The sequence below is a fragment of the Fragaria vesca genome, linkage group LG5 (genome assembly GCF_000184155.1).
Source record: "Fragaria vesca subsp. vesca linkage group LG5, FraVesHawaii_1.0, whole genome shotgun sequence".
In the NCBI taxonomy this organism is placed as follows: Eukaryota; Viridiplantae; Streptophyta; class Magnoliopsida; order Rosales; family Rosaceae; genus Fragaria; species Fragaria vesca.
The window spans coordinates 25,453,337-25,470,324 of record NC_020495.1 but is presented as its reverse complement, the minus strand read 5'-3'; the positions used below and the strand labels follow the sequence as shown (position 1 = coordinate 25,470,324).

The 16,988-nt window shown below is 39.4% G+C and overlaps 2 protein-coding genes across 2 annotated transcripts; one reads left to right on the top strand and one right to left on the bottom strand.

Annotated features, from left to right (window-relative positions):
• Positions 1–1,439: 1,439 nt before the first annotated feature.
• On the bottom strand, positions 1,440–11,066 carry LOC101292707. Its single transcript, XM_004300463.1, has 15 exons — positions 11,056–11,066; positions 8,627–8,985; positions 7,824–8,033; positions 7,371–7,565; positions 6,928–7,292; positions 6,322–6,547; positions 5,642–5,810; positions 4,331–5,542; positions 4,088–4,259; positions 3,722–3,943; positions 3,474–3,611; positions 2,411–2,645; positions 2,246–2,305; positions 2,086–2,157; positions 1,440–1,847 (listed from the first exon to the last, which is right to left on the bottom strand). Exons 2-15 carry the CDS (start codon positions 8,924–8,926, stop codon positions 1,707–1,709), a joined length of 3,717 nt encoding a protein of 1,238 aa, XP_004300511.1. The 5' UTR covers positions 8,927–8,985; positions 11,056–11,066; the 3' UTR covers positions 1,440–1,706.
• Positions 11,067–13,507: 2,441 nt separating this feature from the next.
• LOC101292417 (AP-3 complex subunit delta-like) lies at positions 13,508–16,617 on the top strand. Its single transcript, XM_004300462.1, has one exon. It carries the CDS (start codon positions 13,508–13,510, stop codon positions 16,397–16,399), a length of 2,892 nt encoding a protein of 963 aa, XP_004300510.1. The 3' UTR covers positions 16,400–16,617.
• Positions 16,618–16,988: the final 371 nt, after the last annotated feature.

The following is a 16,988-nucleotide window of genomic DNA, read 5'->3' as shown; positions in this document are numbered from 1 at the left end:
CTATGGCAATGGTGTTCGGATTAGTCCTGTCTTAAATGTACCATCACCTTACATTTCTAGAGGAACTGCTAAGCTCTTTTGTTTGAGTTCATTTCTATACCCTGAAGGAAAAGAGAAGAAGCAAAAGAAATGAGCTTGGTTTTCTTACTTGCTCCATCTTTGACCAAATCATCTGAGTTCTTGGGGTAAATGGTATGATTGTAAAGAAAAGATTGATTTGCAACAGTTTCATTAACTAAGGAGACCCCAACAGCAACAGTTTACCCTTTATTTATCAGGGTTTGTCCTCGTTGGTTTTGTTTAATCATAAATGTCAAGGTGGTTTTGGTTCATAGTTTTGAACTAGCTGTTCATCATTGTCTCTTTCTTCATGAGAAGGACCGTTTGCTTAGCCAGCTGACCTTTTCTTTTGCTTGTAATTATGAGTTGAGTTGAGATCGATTTCCTCCAGGATTGTGATTGAAGAAAAGGGGGAGAGAGTTGGTAAGTTTCATGTGGTGGGTTTGAAATTAAGCATATCTAGAATGAAAAAGCCTTAAGCTTTAGATTTCTTGTCTGGATTAACTTGTAGCTGTTGAGCTTAAATTAATCACGGAGCCATGTGTAGGGTTCCTCATGACTCTTGCTTTTCTTTTATATTGGGGTCAAGCAAGCGTGGCTTGATGCTTTATTCCCTATATAATGTACCAATTACCAAAGACATGAGGTTGCCTTGATAAGGACTCTGATGGTGAGTTGTGTCTGGTGGTGATGGATCAGCACTACCCTGATTTGAAGTGTTGCTTTGGAGCCAAGGGTAAAGACGTACCCCAAAAATTTACCATGATATGACAGTAATTTCTTGCTCCCAGAAAAGCTACCAGCTGCATTACCTAGACTCTAGAGCAGTCACTACTTGCCGTATGGTCTCATTCATTGAACTAACCCAACAAGTCACATTTCCAACGTTTCATCAAACAAATCGACCAACTCACATTCCCAATGTTTTAATTTTCCTCCTCCTTTTTCCTTCACTGGAGAAAAATTGATGTCACGAGCCATGACCTGGTTTAACATATGAAGTTCATCACTTCGAAAACATGATCATCAAGGCCCCCATTATCTCATTAGAAATGATGGGTCTCAGAAATGATAACTTGACTCGTACGCAAGTACAATACCATGTTAATGGGCAAGATTTCATGTCTGACGAGTCTGCAATTTCATTGGCGTGCATGACTTTCTCCAAGCCAAGGGGCTATATAGTGCATTGCCATGATGACAGACCGGTCAAGTCTATCAGAACATTTCCAGCTCACTTTTTCTTTGGTGAATGAAAGCATTAAGTAAATATAAAGCAAAACCCACCTTTGAAGAGAATATGGAATTGACAGCGTAGCAATGGTAATGAAAATAAAACGAAAAGGTGGAATGAGAGAAGCTGAGATTTACAGAGTCTGAAAAAGGTTTGAATTTCTGTACAGCGTGTATTTGAATATGTTCTGTTACATCCCCTGTCTATAATGCTTGTAAATGAATCATGAAACCAAGGAAAGATGATATTTACCAGGTTTCTACAAAATTGATGTATACGGGGTTACAAACCCTCATCCGATTTTAAAAAAGAAGAAAAAACCAGTTTTCTAGGTTGTAGGAAAATTGAATGGCCTATACAAGTATCTACAAACTAATACGTATAGATCTGCCAAAGAAAGAAAACATGTTTGTTAGTGTGACATAGGACAGTCGGTATTTGATGCCTCACCCTTGATCACCCGGGTATTGTATGATCCACAGTTACCGCACTTGTGATACAGCCAGTGAAAACGTGAGGTACCCTTTCCATCACAATCATTACAAAGGATGTCCTAAATTGGAAAACACATTTATTGTTATGATACATTGATAATTATAACAGTGCTCTATTTTGGACAAAATTGATGTGCACATATCAGGTGCTAAAGCATGCTATGTTTAGGGAAATGACAAATAACTATATCAATACTACAGCATCCTCCAATCACATAAAAATTAGATCACCAAAGGTTTACGTAAAAGTGATATAGGAAAGCATTAACAACCATTATATTAGAATATGGATGGTACCTGACAACGGTTCCGGTATTCCTCTGGAAGCTGCTCCGCAGCCAATAACGCATCAAGCATGCCAAAGTAAACCTAATAGGGTATAACAATTCAGAAAAACTATGTACAGAATAATATTATGAACAAAAAGAAAAAAGAAAAAACAGAGATATCCTCTTACCGCCATATCTCCCAGGGACTTGCTACAAATTGGACAAGTATAGTGACTGCAAGTGTAGGCCTAACAAAAAATGAGAAGAGTTCAGCCATACTCTTTCAGGAAAAAAAAAATTCAGGAGAAAGATTGGGTAAAAGAAGAAAATGTTGAGACAGTTCAAGAAGAGACCTGAAAGCAAGCTGAATGCATGTAGTGGCCACATGGCAGAGCCCTAACTGTTGCACTTGATGTGAATAAGAAATCACAGCAGATAGGACAATTTGTTTCTAAACTCTTCTCCAGGCATTTGTGGTTGACCAACTTTATCCCCAGGCAACAATTGCATGTCATGCAATGAAAAAAGTCGTTGCCAAGACCCTTCCCAAGGCGGCATAAATTACAAAACGGGCAATGATATACAGTCCTGGAAGACAAATATTAGCCATAAGTCAAAAGCTGTCTATAGGCATCAGTAGTGTGTGCTGAGTTAGCAACTTACAACAAGACAGTTAACCCCAATTGAATATTAGGCAAACTTCTTGCCAAGAATGGGGGTAACTTGTGTGAATGCAAATTAAGCTTTACCTACCTATCTATATAATCTATCCTGTCTCATGTCAAAAACCATCATTTACTATTTTGCAACATCTATAGTCCATCAAATGAATATATGCCTTCTTTCCATCGAGTCAGCTTCTGACATGGCATCAGAAAGCTTGGTAGAATATGACCTAAAGAAATATTCCCCATTTACCGGTGAAACAGACAATAGGGAGTACATCACCCTTTCCATCATTGGATCATGACAGTTAATACATGAAAAATACAGGGAAAGACATTCCTCACAGTCATTTGATCACTGAATTTCTATTTGTAGTAAGAGGCAATTACAAAATCTGAGTCCCACTAACATGGATCAAATTAACCAAGTCAAATATTTTCATCATTCTAGATAACATTAGAGGTTCAGTAAATTGCAGTGACTAAGAATTCAAACCAACAGAATATGCTTCAACAATTTCAAGCTTCAAGTTTTTCAAGAGTTTTCTGTAGCAGCAGAGTCAAAGTGGATTTATGGAGTTTAAGTCACACATGGATAGTGAAATTATAACTAGAATGTGAAAAAAGAAAAAGAAAACTACCAAATGCCTTTCATCATAAAAAATATATATTAAAAAAACAAACACACATACTAATTATGGGCATTAAATTGAAAAAATAACATAACACTAAAAGTAAGAATTTTTTGTACCTTTCATCATCGAAAAATTTGCAGATATTGCAGTAATATTTTGCCATAGATAGTTCATTGCATGAAGGTGTAGTACATATGGGCCCAACTGGCTGAATGTTCAGGCAGCGCATGCACATCATTTCCGAAGTTGCTTTCCTATTAAAAAAACACTAATAAGAAATCTTAACAGAAAGGAAAAAGAAAAGGGAAACACTAAGAACATCAGATATATGATAACCCGAATTGAAATGCAAGTGGAAGCTTACCTATCCATTGAATGGTCACTCACATTATCATGGCAAAATCTACATGCAAATAACTTGCCACAACAAGCAGCTCGAAGTTTACAGTTTCTTTTGTAATGCTCACACCCAAATACTTTTTTCTCCACATCTCGGTATGAAGGTGAGCGTCCAAATACATCTTCACCATCAGAAGATTCTCCACCTGTTGCTTGAGGTAACTTCTGCTGAGCAGCTATCCAGCGGCTAAAACAAAAACAGTACTCATTAACAGTTCATCAAATGGTGATGATAGAGTTAGGCAATTTTAGAAGTCATGATCTCATTATATATGTCATAATGACAGATAAAGTACCAATCTCAAAGTTTTAGTTAGTTTCAGAAATTAACCTAGTCATAAGATTCTGCACAAGATATGCCTTTCTCCTTGGATCAAGAGTCTCATCACGATAGACCTTTCTGATCTCTGACTCTAGTTCATTTTGATTCATACGGAATATGTCCTTCCAACCAGGCTTGAACATCTGGTCTGTCTGGTCCAAGGTTTCTTGAAATTCAACACCTACATGAAAATTCAGTAAATTGAGCGACTGTTGCAATAAACAAATTTCGTCATAATACGATGTTACTGACCTTTTTGAGAAATGCTACTTTCCCTTGTTTCATTTTGTGAAGTTGATTCTGAAGTTCCTTTCCAGCATTCATTAAGCCACTCATTGAACATAGTATTCTTAGTTGCTTGCTTCCATGTGTCCATCATTTTATTCTGTTCATCCTGGGTAAGTGCAGAAGTTACCCAGGGTAACATAGATTGGAGCACCTCAGCACCCGTGGTCCCAATAATCCGGCCGACTATTTTGTCTTGCTCCTCAATAGTGAAGTGTTTTCCAAATAGTGGCCACAACTCAAGTTCTTCCCTGAAAATGTGATGATCTAGTGTCACTTTTATAGATTTGCACATCCCTTGAAGCTTAGTAGCCAGCTCATTGTATTTTCTAGTATAGTTGACACTATTTGTGACAGAAACACTCATGTTGCTTCCAGCTAAATCCTCATCCATGTGAGTCTTTTCCATGCTTTCATGAAGGTGAGAAAGTTCAGAAAGAACATGAGAGATGTCTTCAAATAATTCTTCCTCCTGTTTATGGTCCAGTGTGTATGAATGGCTCACATTATGAAGCGCCTCTTTGGATTCCAATGCAGGAAACACTATATCATCCTCAGCATTACTGTGTGCTCTGTATAAGCCCCAGAGCAAACGGAATCTTCCAATAAACTGCCGAAGTGTGGCTTCATCACCATTAACAAGCTTTCCAGATTCAATATCCAAATACTCCAAGTCTTTGCGAATGGCTTTATGAAACTTAAAAATAGTATCAATAGGCCGTTCTCCACAACCAATATCAAAGGAAGAGCTATCTGTTTCCCATGCAAAAAGACTGGAATGAAGAGATGGGGCAGAAGAGCTGAAAGAAAAGGACCGCAAAGACTTAGCCACATAAAGAGAACTTGATCCAAGATTAGCGTTATTTACTCCTAAACCAGGGACACGGCAAGACTGATCAGTACAACATTGATCAAGGGTATCATTGTTTTTGCATGGCACTAAAACATTTCGTTTGACTAGCTTTTTCACATTATTTACTTGAGCTGATACCAGCCTCTCTCTAGCAGATGATCCAGAAGCACAAGCGCACACGGGTCGAACAAAATCTTCTTCAATATCAGTAAAACTTTTAACAGGACAACAACCAATTGCACTTGAAGACAAGCATGAACCATGATTACGAGCCTTGCATGCCCATCCAGAAAAAAGTGTTACCAGAGCTGCATCAGGCACTGGAGCTGAATCATCAAACAACATGTTGTCAGAACAGATACTGGAAAATTTTGTTGATTTATAGTTTTCGACTACAAGTTGAACACATAGAATAATTACAGAACCTGCTAACTGCATGTTTTTGAGAATATTCTTCATTTCATCTTCAGTCAACGATCTGACTAGCCATGGCAAAACACGCTCGATCAATTTCAAGGGCATCATGCATAAACTCTGATACAATAAATCCCGCTGTCTTTTGAAGCTGAAGTGCTTGCGAGCAAGTGGAAGAACCTAGACATGCAGGGAATGGGTAAGGAGCTTTCAGGAACTAGATACGAAGTTGGTTACACAGTTTCTAGTTGTAAAATCTAAGGCCCATAGAGTTCCTGAACCGGTTTCATTTTAAGGTAGGATATGAGGTTATGTACCAACTCCTAGACAGCCAGTTAGGAGTCCCTCACAAAATTAATGGAAGAAATTAACAGATAAAAAAGATAAACAAACAAATAAGGATTAACATCAATTTCTATTTGGGGTCTAACTGAATTCTCAATAGGCTAGTTGGGTTGCCACCAAGTCTAACTTTCATGTTCCTTGACAGCAACATGCTAGTTTCTTATCAAGCTTTCTGCCTGTTTCACCCAAAACCATCAAGCCTCAAAGGCCTTCCCAAAAGCGCCTAAAGTAAGATCTCTTGCTGTCCTACATCAATACTAACCAATAATTTTAGAAAAATGTTACATTTTAAATTTTTTATACTGAAAGTTCATAAAGGATTAGTGCAGCAATAAGGAAATTATACCTGCACTTCTTCATTGCTGAAGTGCTTCTGTATAGTTTCTATTATTTGATCGGCATGTGAGCACAGCTCGGCATAAAAATCAGCTGAAGTAGAGACAGCTCCTGCACTTTGAATGTTTTCAATCAGACACCTGAATTCATTGAACTGACTTTCTTCTTCAGCGTGCTCTTGGAAAAAGGATATCTTTCCATCTACTGCAGGAAATATGACCTTGTCCTCCGCAATACTGAAATAAGCAAATAAGTAACATTCAAACAAAAAAATAAAGGAAATAAGAAATATAGTACTCTACCATAACTCTTGTTAAAAGTTCTCTCACAGCAAAGTGATACAGACAAGCACAAATAGAAAGGAATTCGTGGGGATCAGAGTGTCATTTCTGGAATTAGAAGATAAGATGGTAAGTGATCCATATAAGGCCATGTTCGGGAACTGGAAAACAATTTGGAATTCATGTTACCAAAAGGAATTTATACTCTATGATATTACTCACCCATTTCTCCATAAAGAAGACAAGAGATAAAAGATAAAACAGATGCTAAATGGTAAGTTACTCAAAGAAAATAATTAGCATTCCACAGAAACGCAATAGATATGAATGGATACCTGTGAAAAATGCAAACTTCAGCAACAAATTGCAACCTCTCATTGAAAGCTGATAGATTAGTAAAATCTCCGGACAGTTGTATCTTCCTAGCCTCCTCAGCTATCTCATTTAACTCTTTTTTAATGGCATTATGCCAAAGCAGTATTTCATCTATTGGATGAGCCCCAGTGGTATCAGAAACATCAGTACTCGACTCTACATACTTTCTTTTCCCAGTTCTACACTCACATGGACAATTTATCTTCTCTGTATGTAGACTTGATGTGCTAGCACCAGATTCCATGCAACACTGGAACTGAGGAGAATCATGACAACTTTTAACCATGTCACTGGTCCTTCTACCTTCCATCCAGGTGAAAATGACCTTAAATATGAAAGATTTGTCAGTTAATCACTAGAAAAAGCAGTAATAAAAAGTACTCAATCCATTAATTGAATTTACTTGTTGAAGAAGCTTTTCCTCTGGAACAATCTTGCTTAAGCATTTCCGCAAATCCTGATATTCATCAGGTGAAACCGATGATGAAAGCCACGGAAGAAACTGGGCCAACATATTCACAGGAATACTGCAAAGAAACTGCCAGACTAGAGACGCCTGCTCCTCAACTGAAAACTTCTCAATCAGCAACGGTAAGACCTGACCAAAAGAGCAAAATTTTGGGTTATGAGTTGGTTGAATAATCCGGCATTTGAATACAAAGGCTAGTATATGATGAGAGATCTCCAGAGAGACACTTTAAACGTAAAACTTCTACCAAATACAATACCAGTCACAGCTTTTGTATTAATTTCCATCTTTGATATGTCAAATTAATAATTGCAATTACAAGTAACATACTTCCGAACTGGTAATATGAATGATACAGGATGCAGAGACAGGGAAATGATACAGCACCTGTTCCTCCTCCTTTGCCATGTGTTGGCTAACTGATGTTTGTAAGGCACCTGTACAAGATGCCAACTCCCTTGGGAAATTTTCATCACTTTGCGCATTGGAATTTAGCAGCTCAAACAGATGATCAAAAAGATTGCTTTCACCCTTGTGTTCAAGCGAGTACGTTTGTGCTACATTCTTCACTCGTATATCAAGCGCCGGGAAGATTACCTGCAATTCCAAGGACAACGAATGTCACGACTTCAGGACACGACAAGGAGAAGTCATGATAAGCAAACTTCAGTTGCTAATAAGCTCATCATATGCCAGCGAAACCTACACTAATTACTAAAAAATAGAGACAAAAAAAACAGGTTTTGTTTCCTGCCTTTAAATTACCAACTTTATGTTTTCGTGGCGCAAAACTTGCCCAAAAATTATAAATAGTAGAGAAGATGCCAAAAGAAAACAAAACCACCGCATTAAAACAAATCCTCATATCCTCACATTGCCCAGCTGATACGTAACTCAAACAAGAAAGAAACTTTCAGAAGCGCAAGCACTAAAATTGAACTCCAATCTTGAAGAGAAACACAATAATATCCAGGCTCACCTCTAAACTGCAATCTTTACCGATACACAATCACAACAAAAATCTTCACTAATATTCAAGATTAAGCAACCGAATGCATAGCAGCACCAGATTGTTCTAATCAAGAAAACCAAAACTAATTCCTGAAACAATTTCATTTCAAAAGCCTCAACAGAATTTCTAAATCTCAAACGAAAATGAATCCACAAAGAGAAATAAAGAAAATGAGAACCTCGTCTTCGGCATTGGAGTGGTGCTTGTAAATCGATCTCAAGAAATGGTAGCGCTCCAGCAATGGCTTGATATCCGCCTCCTTCCCGGTGGCGAAAGCCATGGCCAGTCGGTGAAGCGCATCCAGCTCCTTCCGTATTGCCTTGTGGAAGAACAAGAATATCAGAATCGGCGACCTCTCCTCCTCCTCCTCCGAGCTCGTCAAGCAGTTTCCTCCTCCTCCGTTAGTCGCGGAATCGACTTTGTTGACGGACAGCACCGCCAGCCCTCCGCCTCCGTCCACCGTTAACGGCGTCGCCATCTCCTCTCTTCTCTCTTCTCCCTATCTCTCCGGGAACTTTCTCTCTCTCTCTCTCTTCTCTCCCTCCTCCTAATAAGCTTTAAAAATGTTTAACTTTTGTATTTTGGGGACTAATTTATATTTTCGGGATTCTTTTTGCTGTTAATAAAGCTCGGATTGTTCAACGGAGATGAACAAGGTCGTAGAGTGATGGAGGTCGATAAGAAGAAGACTAGCTTGGAAGACGGAGTTTTATATTTGTCCGTTTCCTGCTACGTGGCGAGACGTTCCACGTGGATGCTGACGTCAATAACGGCCAGTCACGTGAGGCCGGTGGGTAAGCAAGTGTAAGTCACTTGCAATGCAGTTGTAAAACATGTGAGATCATTCAATAACTCAAAAAAGAATTAAATTTTATGAATCGATTGATCGTAAATGTAGATGGGTCATGTGTATCATGTTATTAGGAATATCATTTGAGTTTCTCCTTTATTCGGAAAATAAAATGGAGCATGGAAGTACGAAAATGTAATACATCCTCAAAACAGAATAACGGATCAAGTTAAGAATATGATAATTTCTACGTTAGTCGAGCTAAGAGTTTGTGACCATATTGATGTCAAGAATATTGTTCGTTTATATTTGAATTTTTTCCCGCTCTCAAACTCTTCTCATGAATTCTTATCCGTTTTGTTAAACTCAATTTATTACTCAAACTTAAAAAAGCTAGTTTATTTTGTGTGTTCCGCAAACTTCTTACAGTCTAAAATCTAGTAAATTAAGCAATGAACAATTACTAACACAAACTTAAATAACAGTTCATAGATATATGGGTAGTGCTAGAGTTGGTGGCTCATCAACTCTAATTTGCTATTCAAAACTAACAAGGCATATTGTCATTAGTTTCTTTTACTTGTACATAAAAATAAGCTTGCCAACATCATTACTCACCAATACTTGGTCGTTTGGTCTGATTCGCCAACCATTTTTGTCAAGTCTTTCATTCGCCAAACCCTAAAAGAAAAGAAAATGTTGAAGCAGATGATCTCATGCTATCCATTATTCAAAATAGACGTTGCAAAGACAAAATTTGCAACCAAGTATAGTCTTAATTTGTATGTTGAAAATTTATGAGTTTGTTTTAAATTTGTGATGTTAAAATTATCGGAGTCATTTTCAGAATGGTTGGGGGTAGTAGATGAGAAAGAGAATGAGATGATGACCTTAATTAAGGTTAAGGACTTAAGGGCACACAATGCGCGCGTGCCGATTGTGCTGTGGTTGAGTAAGCACGTGCCTGCTCATGCCCTCATTAGGACAACTCATTTTTGTCTTTGGAACACCACATTGTTGGCATTCGGCAATTCTCATCATGTTGTAAATATTCAGATTATTTTTGGTCCCAAATTCTTTACACATTGTTTTGATACTCATTCTTTTTTCTATTTTTTTTTAAAATGATACTCATTCATTGTTCTTTGCTATTTTATTCAGTATAAACAGGACCACCCTCCCCCATCAAAGACATATTCTCTCCATGTTGAATTTTTGTTGGTTTTGTGAGAATACAAGCATAAAAGGCATAGGATGATAATTGCCTCCAAGTTTTTTTTTCTTAGAAGAAAGACGTACGGCCTTGTATTCAGTAAATAAAGAAATTACAAATACATAACTTACCCCATATGGATCATATAAGAATCAAGCCATGAGGCTATCTTAGAGCAACTTATTGCAATCACTATGTGATGAAGCACAAAAACAAAGATAATCATAACTTAAAATTTGCTAACAAACTAGCTTATTGACTCGAGTTCGACAATGACATATTAAAAACCTAATATATATATTAAATCCTAAAGACTGGGCCCAAAAAGCATTGGACCAAGCCCTTTGTGCAGCCCACGGAAGCCCAGATGCGGCCCAACACGTTCACCACCATCAATCACCCTCTTTACCGTGCTCGGGGGTCAGAGATCTTGCCATCGTTTTCACCACCAGCACAACCAGAACAAATATTGCAAGAAAGCTCCCTACAATAACCATCTAAATTGAACGTCATTGGTGTCAACCACCATCAACTGCCGCTTCTGATCAGATCGGAAACCAAAGCCTCACGTGGCTTACCGTAAAACCCCGACGCGTACAACAACCTCCTCCTCTACCGTTGTATCCAAGCGTGTCAAACCTCATCTTTCACTCAAGCCGCAAAACCAGAATGGGTCAAGGACCCAGCCACACACCTGACCCAATAGGATGGACGAAAAGTCTCGTCCAACGACGACGCAAGGCACGCCGCCGGACATGAGATTTGAAACTCGGGGTCTCTCTCTCTAGGGTTTGGGACAAAGAGAGGCAGCGTTATTTCTCTGTTGGAGATGTTCTTATATACTATATATAATTGCCTCCAAGTTGAAAACTAAACGTCTGAACTAACATTTTTTTTTTTTATTAATGACATTGCGACTGCCCTTAAGTCGAATTCACAACCTCCCACTTGCTAAAAAAAGACTATACCGCTAAACCAAATAGTTATGGGCCTCACGTCTTGATTAATATAACAAATTGATACAAATATTATTTCAAGATTTCTCGTAACATTTTTTTTATTAAAAGTGACTTTTATTGAACTCAAAATACATAAATACTCAATGAATCTCATAAGATACAATACATAGATTTCTAAAACAGACACAAATATATGCCCTATACGAATTAGGTTTTGTAGCATACGTTATGTATAAAAGCAAAGCTAGCTAGGGTTTCTGGTTACTTAGGAATTCTTTTTCTTCTCGACTGTTCTTCGATTCCGTTATCGACATCGTTCATATTCTCCGTTGTAAAAGGCATGGCTACGATAGGTAAGAAGAGAAAAACTTTAGGCTACAACTACCATGACTCAAAGATAAACAAAAAGAGTGACGATGAACAAAACAAAAACCCTAGCATCGTCGTTGAGGTCGACAAATACGTACCCGAATTGCCTAATACCTTGTTATCCACAAAATCCTCTTGTTTCTCACTCTTTTCCCACAGGCTCGGCACTCGGGCCAGCTTTGTTTCCAAGCAATGGGCAAGCATATGGTTTTCGCTTTCCGGTACTGCTGGTTCATAACGAGGAGTGGCACGATCAAGATTCCAAGCCATGCACGGTTCGCAAGGTTAGGCAGAAACAGTTCATAGTCGTCTTATGACTATTTGAAGCGTTGGAAGAAAGACAAGCACGGCTTAGAGAAGTTAGCTAGGGATTCGTATGAAATACTAAGGACGTTGTGGAACCATACAGAAGTGCTTGAGTTTTGCTGCTGGGAGAAACATTAAAGTGATAGACTTAAGTTTTGCGAGAGAAAGCAAAGTTGGGAAAATACGAACCTTCTCCTTATCGCCAATGGTTCTCAACAGTGCAAAATCTCTAACCATTCTAAAGCTGGAGAATATGAATCTCCGGAAGGAGGGGGGGGGGGTTGTCTACGATATTGGGATGTATATCATACACCCATTTTATCACTAATTGAACAAAAATGACAAGTTGAATAAGTAAAATTACAACATTAACAACAAAATTACTACATTTGTTTTACACATATACATATAATTAAACCAAGTTACTACAATGACAACAAGTTGTTCATAAACTTGTAAATTGTCTTAAGTTGAGTAATTACCTCTAATAGAACAAAAATTACTCAAGTAATGACTATCTTTATCAAAACGACAATAAATTTGTTTTCATATCGGTAAATGAAGGTATCATAAACAGGTAGGTACCCTAGAAAATTTCTTTCGGGAGGGACGTCACTGGTGCCAAAATAAGCCTTCCATATTTGAAAACTATGTCCCTCAAGCATTTGCAAAGTCATCTGACATTCAAGCAATTACTTTCGGGGTGTCCTTTGCTTGAGAATTTGTTGAATTCATGTGTTCTCTTCCGCGGTGTACTTTCAAGTTTTCTAGCCTCAAATCTATGGAAGTTATCTGCTACAAGCCTTTCCGGGTTGATGCTACGAATCTTGAATCCATTAAGCTGGATGGAAATAATCTATTAAGTTTTTCCATCCCTTTGATCATTAGTTAACCATCTCCGATGTTGTGAGTCAGCTCCTGATAATAATCTTTTTTCAATCTTACATGTTTTGCTTTAATTTTCTAGTATCTGAGACAATATTAATTACTTGTATATTCTGGTTTGATAATTTTCTGGTATCTGAGACAATACATATTCACACTTTGGAACTGAAGTGTCTGTCATTTGATTCACAATCAATGTACTAAATTTAACATTGAACTTCTTTGCACCTTTGTTAATAGACTATAGCACGGTTGAAACTCATAATCTCACTCACATAGAGATAAACGGTTTTTGCCGCTACGTTCGGACAAAATAAAACTCAAATATTGGGCTTGCTCCAGCCCGTTTCATAGTCCACAAAGTCCAAAAAACCACTGGGGCGGGTAAACCCGAAACACTGCTACAGCACCAGCAGCAATCCCCAATCCCAATTCCCCAATTCCCAATTCCCAATCCAAATCTTCCATCCAAACCCATTAACACAACCTCATGATCCTCCTCTCATAGAAACCCAATCGAATCCCCAGGTTCCGATAATGGCGGGGTTCTCTGTCATGGACACACTCTTCCAGCGCACACTGGAGGACCTAATCAAGGGCCTCCGCCTCCACTCCCTCAACGAATCCTCCTTCCTCTCCAAATCCCTCGACGAAATCCGCCGCGAGGCCAAGTCCACCGACCCGGACACCAAATCCACCGCCCTCCTCAAACTCACCTACCTCTCCTCCCTCCACTTCCACGACATGTCGTTCGCCGCCTTCCACGTCGTCGAGCTCCTCTCCTCCACGCGCTTCTCCCACAAGAAGATCGCCTACCACGCCGCCTCCCACTCCTTCGACGCCTCCACCTCCGTCCTCGTCCTCGTCACCAACCAGCTCCGCAAGGACCTCACCAGCCCCAACGAGTTCGAGGTAAGCTTAGCACTCGAATGCCTCTCTCGAATCGCCACTGTAGATCTCGCTAGGGATTTGACTCCAGAAATCTTCACATTGCTGGCCAGCACTAAAGTAATGGTCAGAAAGAAAGCAATCGGTGTGATCCTGAGAGTGTTTGATAAGTATCCGGATTCGGTTAGGGTATGTTTTAAGCGTTTAGTTGAGAATCTAGAGAGTTCCGATTCGCAGATTGTGTCTGTGACTGTGGGAGTGTTCTGTGAGCTGGCTGTGAGGGATCCGAGGTCCTATCTTCCGCTTGCGCCGGAGTTTCATAAGATTCTGGTTGATTCCAAGAACAATTGGGTTTTGATCAAGGTGTTGAAGATATTTGCGAAGCTGGCTCCGTTGGAGCCGAGGTTGGCTAAGAGAGTGGTGGAGCCGATTTGCGAGCATATCAGGAAGACTGGGGCCAAGTCGTTGTTGTTTGAGTGCATTAGGACTGTGGTGAGCAGTTTGAGTGAGTATGAGAATGCGGTGAGGCTTGCTGTTGTGAAGATTCGGGAAATGTTGGTGGATGATGATCCGAATTTGAAGTATCTTGGATTGCAGGCGCTTGCCGTTGTGGCTCCGAAGCACTTGTGGGCGGTGTTGGAGAATAAGGAGGTTGTGATTAAGTCCTTGAGTGATGTTGATCCAAATATTAAGCTGGAGTCGCTGCGTCTTGTTATGGCGATGGTGTCTGAGAACAATGTGGCTGAAATTTGCAGGGTTTTGGTCAACTATGCACTTAAATCTGACCCGGAGTTCTGCAATTTGATACTGGGTTCCATTTTGTCGACATGTTGTAGAAATGTATACGAGATCATTATGGACTTCGATTGGTATGTATCGCTTCTGGGAGAAATGTCAAGAATACCACATTGCCGGAAAGGAGAAGAAATTGAAAAGCAGCTTGTAGATATTGGTTTGAGGGTCAAGGATGTTAGACCAGAGCTTGTGCGAGTTAGTCGTGATTTGCTGATTGATCCGGCATTACTTGGTAATCCTTTCTTACACAGGATATTATCGGCGGCTGCTTGGTTATCGGGGGACTATGTTGAGTTCTCGGTAAACCCATTTGAACTCGTGGAGGCACTATTACAGCCTCGTACAAGTCTCTTACCACCGTGGATAAAAGCAATATATATACAGTCTACATTCAAGGTCTTAATCTTTTGTCTGAACTCTTACCTTTTGCAGAGGGGGAATGCTGGTTCCTCCTCGTATCCTGATAAATTCGTGCCAGATGTCCCAGGATTGCTCTCTGAACAGGATAGCGCAGGGTGTTCTGACTTGGCATCATCTGATGCTCCTATGCATGCCAAACTGGATGAAGGATTCAACCCAAGGGATTTAAATCAATCAATTGGAGGTCTTTCTGCAGAATTTCGTGGGGAGGAAACTTCTACTTATGGGCAGGCATCTGCATCTGCTTCATTGAAGGACAGTTTCACACACGAATCTATCACGAACCTTTTGAATAGAGTTGAATTGGCTGTGGCTCCACTTACAGGATGCTATGATGTAGAAATAGTAGAGAGAGCACGAAATGTACTTTGTTTCATTGAGTTGTTCAAGCCACAAATGCCTGACTGTCTAGTTCAGAAAGAGGAAAGTTCAGATAGGGAAGAAGCGAAAGCATCCAAAATCGTTAAATTGATGCACGATGCCTTTTCAAATGATCTTGGTCCTGTCTCAGTATGTGCTCAGGAAAGAGTTTCTGTACCAGATGGTTTAGTGCTCGTGGAGAATCTTGAGGACTTGGAAACAATCTGTGGTGATGTCCAACTACCTTCATTAAATTCATTTTCCGGTGGAAGTTCTCATTTTGAGGAGATGGCTGGTGTTTCTATCCCTACCTTTCAGAGCAAAGAAGAGCCAGGGCCATCAAATGAATCCACATCTCTGCTTGCAGAACACCGTAAGCAGCATGGCTTATATTATCTTCCTTCAGAGAAAAAGGATGGTGATTATCCACCTGCCAATGACCCTCAGATACAGGCTAAATCTAATGATGATGAAGATCTTGCCAAGCTTACCGAGCAGTTGGTTGTTCCAAAGAAAAAACCAAACCATGCAAAGCCTAGGCCTGTTGTGGTGAAACTAGATGGAGATCAAGTACGTATTGCAATTGGCCCACGTCCACAGGAAGATTCGCTGTCTGGTACAGTGCGGGATATTCTTCTAGGAAGTGAGACAGAACCCACTACCAGGTCATCTACTAGGATAAAAGGGAAGGAGAAACTAAACGTTGAGTCTGCCACTGAATCCAAGGAAAATTTGGGTGATGTAGAAAAGCAAGATCAAGGAAACTCGAGTTCAAGAAAAAGCAAGCACCGTACTCATAGTAAAGGGAGAAGGCACAGAAGCCCGGGGAAGAAAGGAGACGAAAGAGAAGAAAACGGTCAGAAAGCAAAGCCAAAAAGTAGTGGTAGGCACAAAGCTCGGCAACGAGCAGATGCGCCGTTGAATGTGGTTTCACAAACACCAGTTATTCCAGATTTTCTCTTATAGTGTTACTAGTTTTGGATTTGTTTGTGTGTCATCAACTGGTACAGAACTTCTTAGCCTTGTGTTTGACTGCTAAGGCTCGTTCTGCTGTAGATTTTATACATTTTGGGTTTGTGCCTACATACCCCTGTTTTCTTTTTTTACTTTTCTTGAATCTGAAGGAAGAATGTGAGATTTCGAGGTTGATATTTTGAAAAAACAACCACACGAGTTTGAGCTCAGTTCTGGAATTCTCTTGTTCTTGAATTTCTTTTTAGTGATGTTGAGCAATTTGAAAATATACCGTTTATAATATACCATGTCAGCTATGAAATCAGCTATTTACTTTTATATGAAATTGAATTGACTAAAAACAAAATAGAAAATGACATCCCACTGCCCTAAACAATTACATAAAACAGAAAAACCACATTTCAACATATTTAAACAAATAAGGACATAAACCCAAGCCCACGTCCTGTCAGCAATTTTTTACGTAAAATACCTAAAAAATCAATCTTTTTTGAAATATCTACAAAACAGCCACTGCCTTAACCAAAAATATCTTCTCTCTTCCTCCGATCTGCCATATTCCAAATCTCTCTCTCTCTCT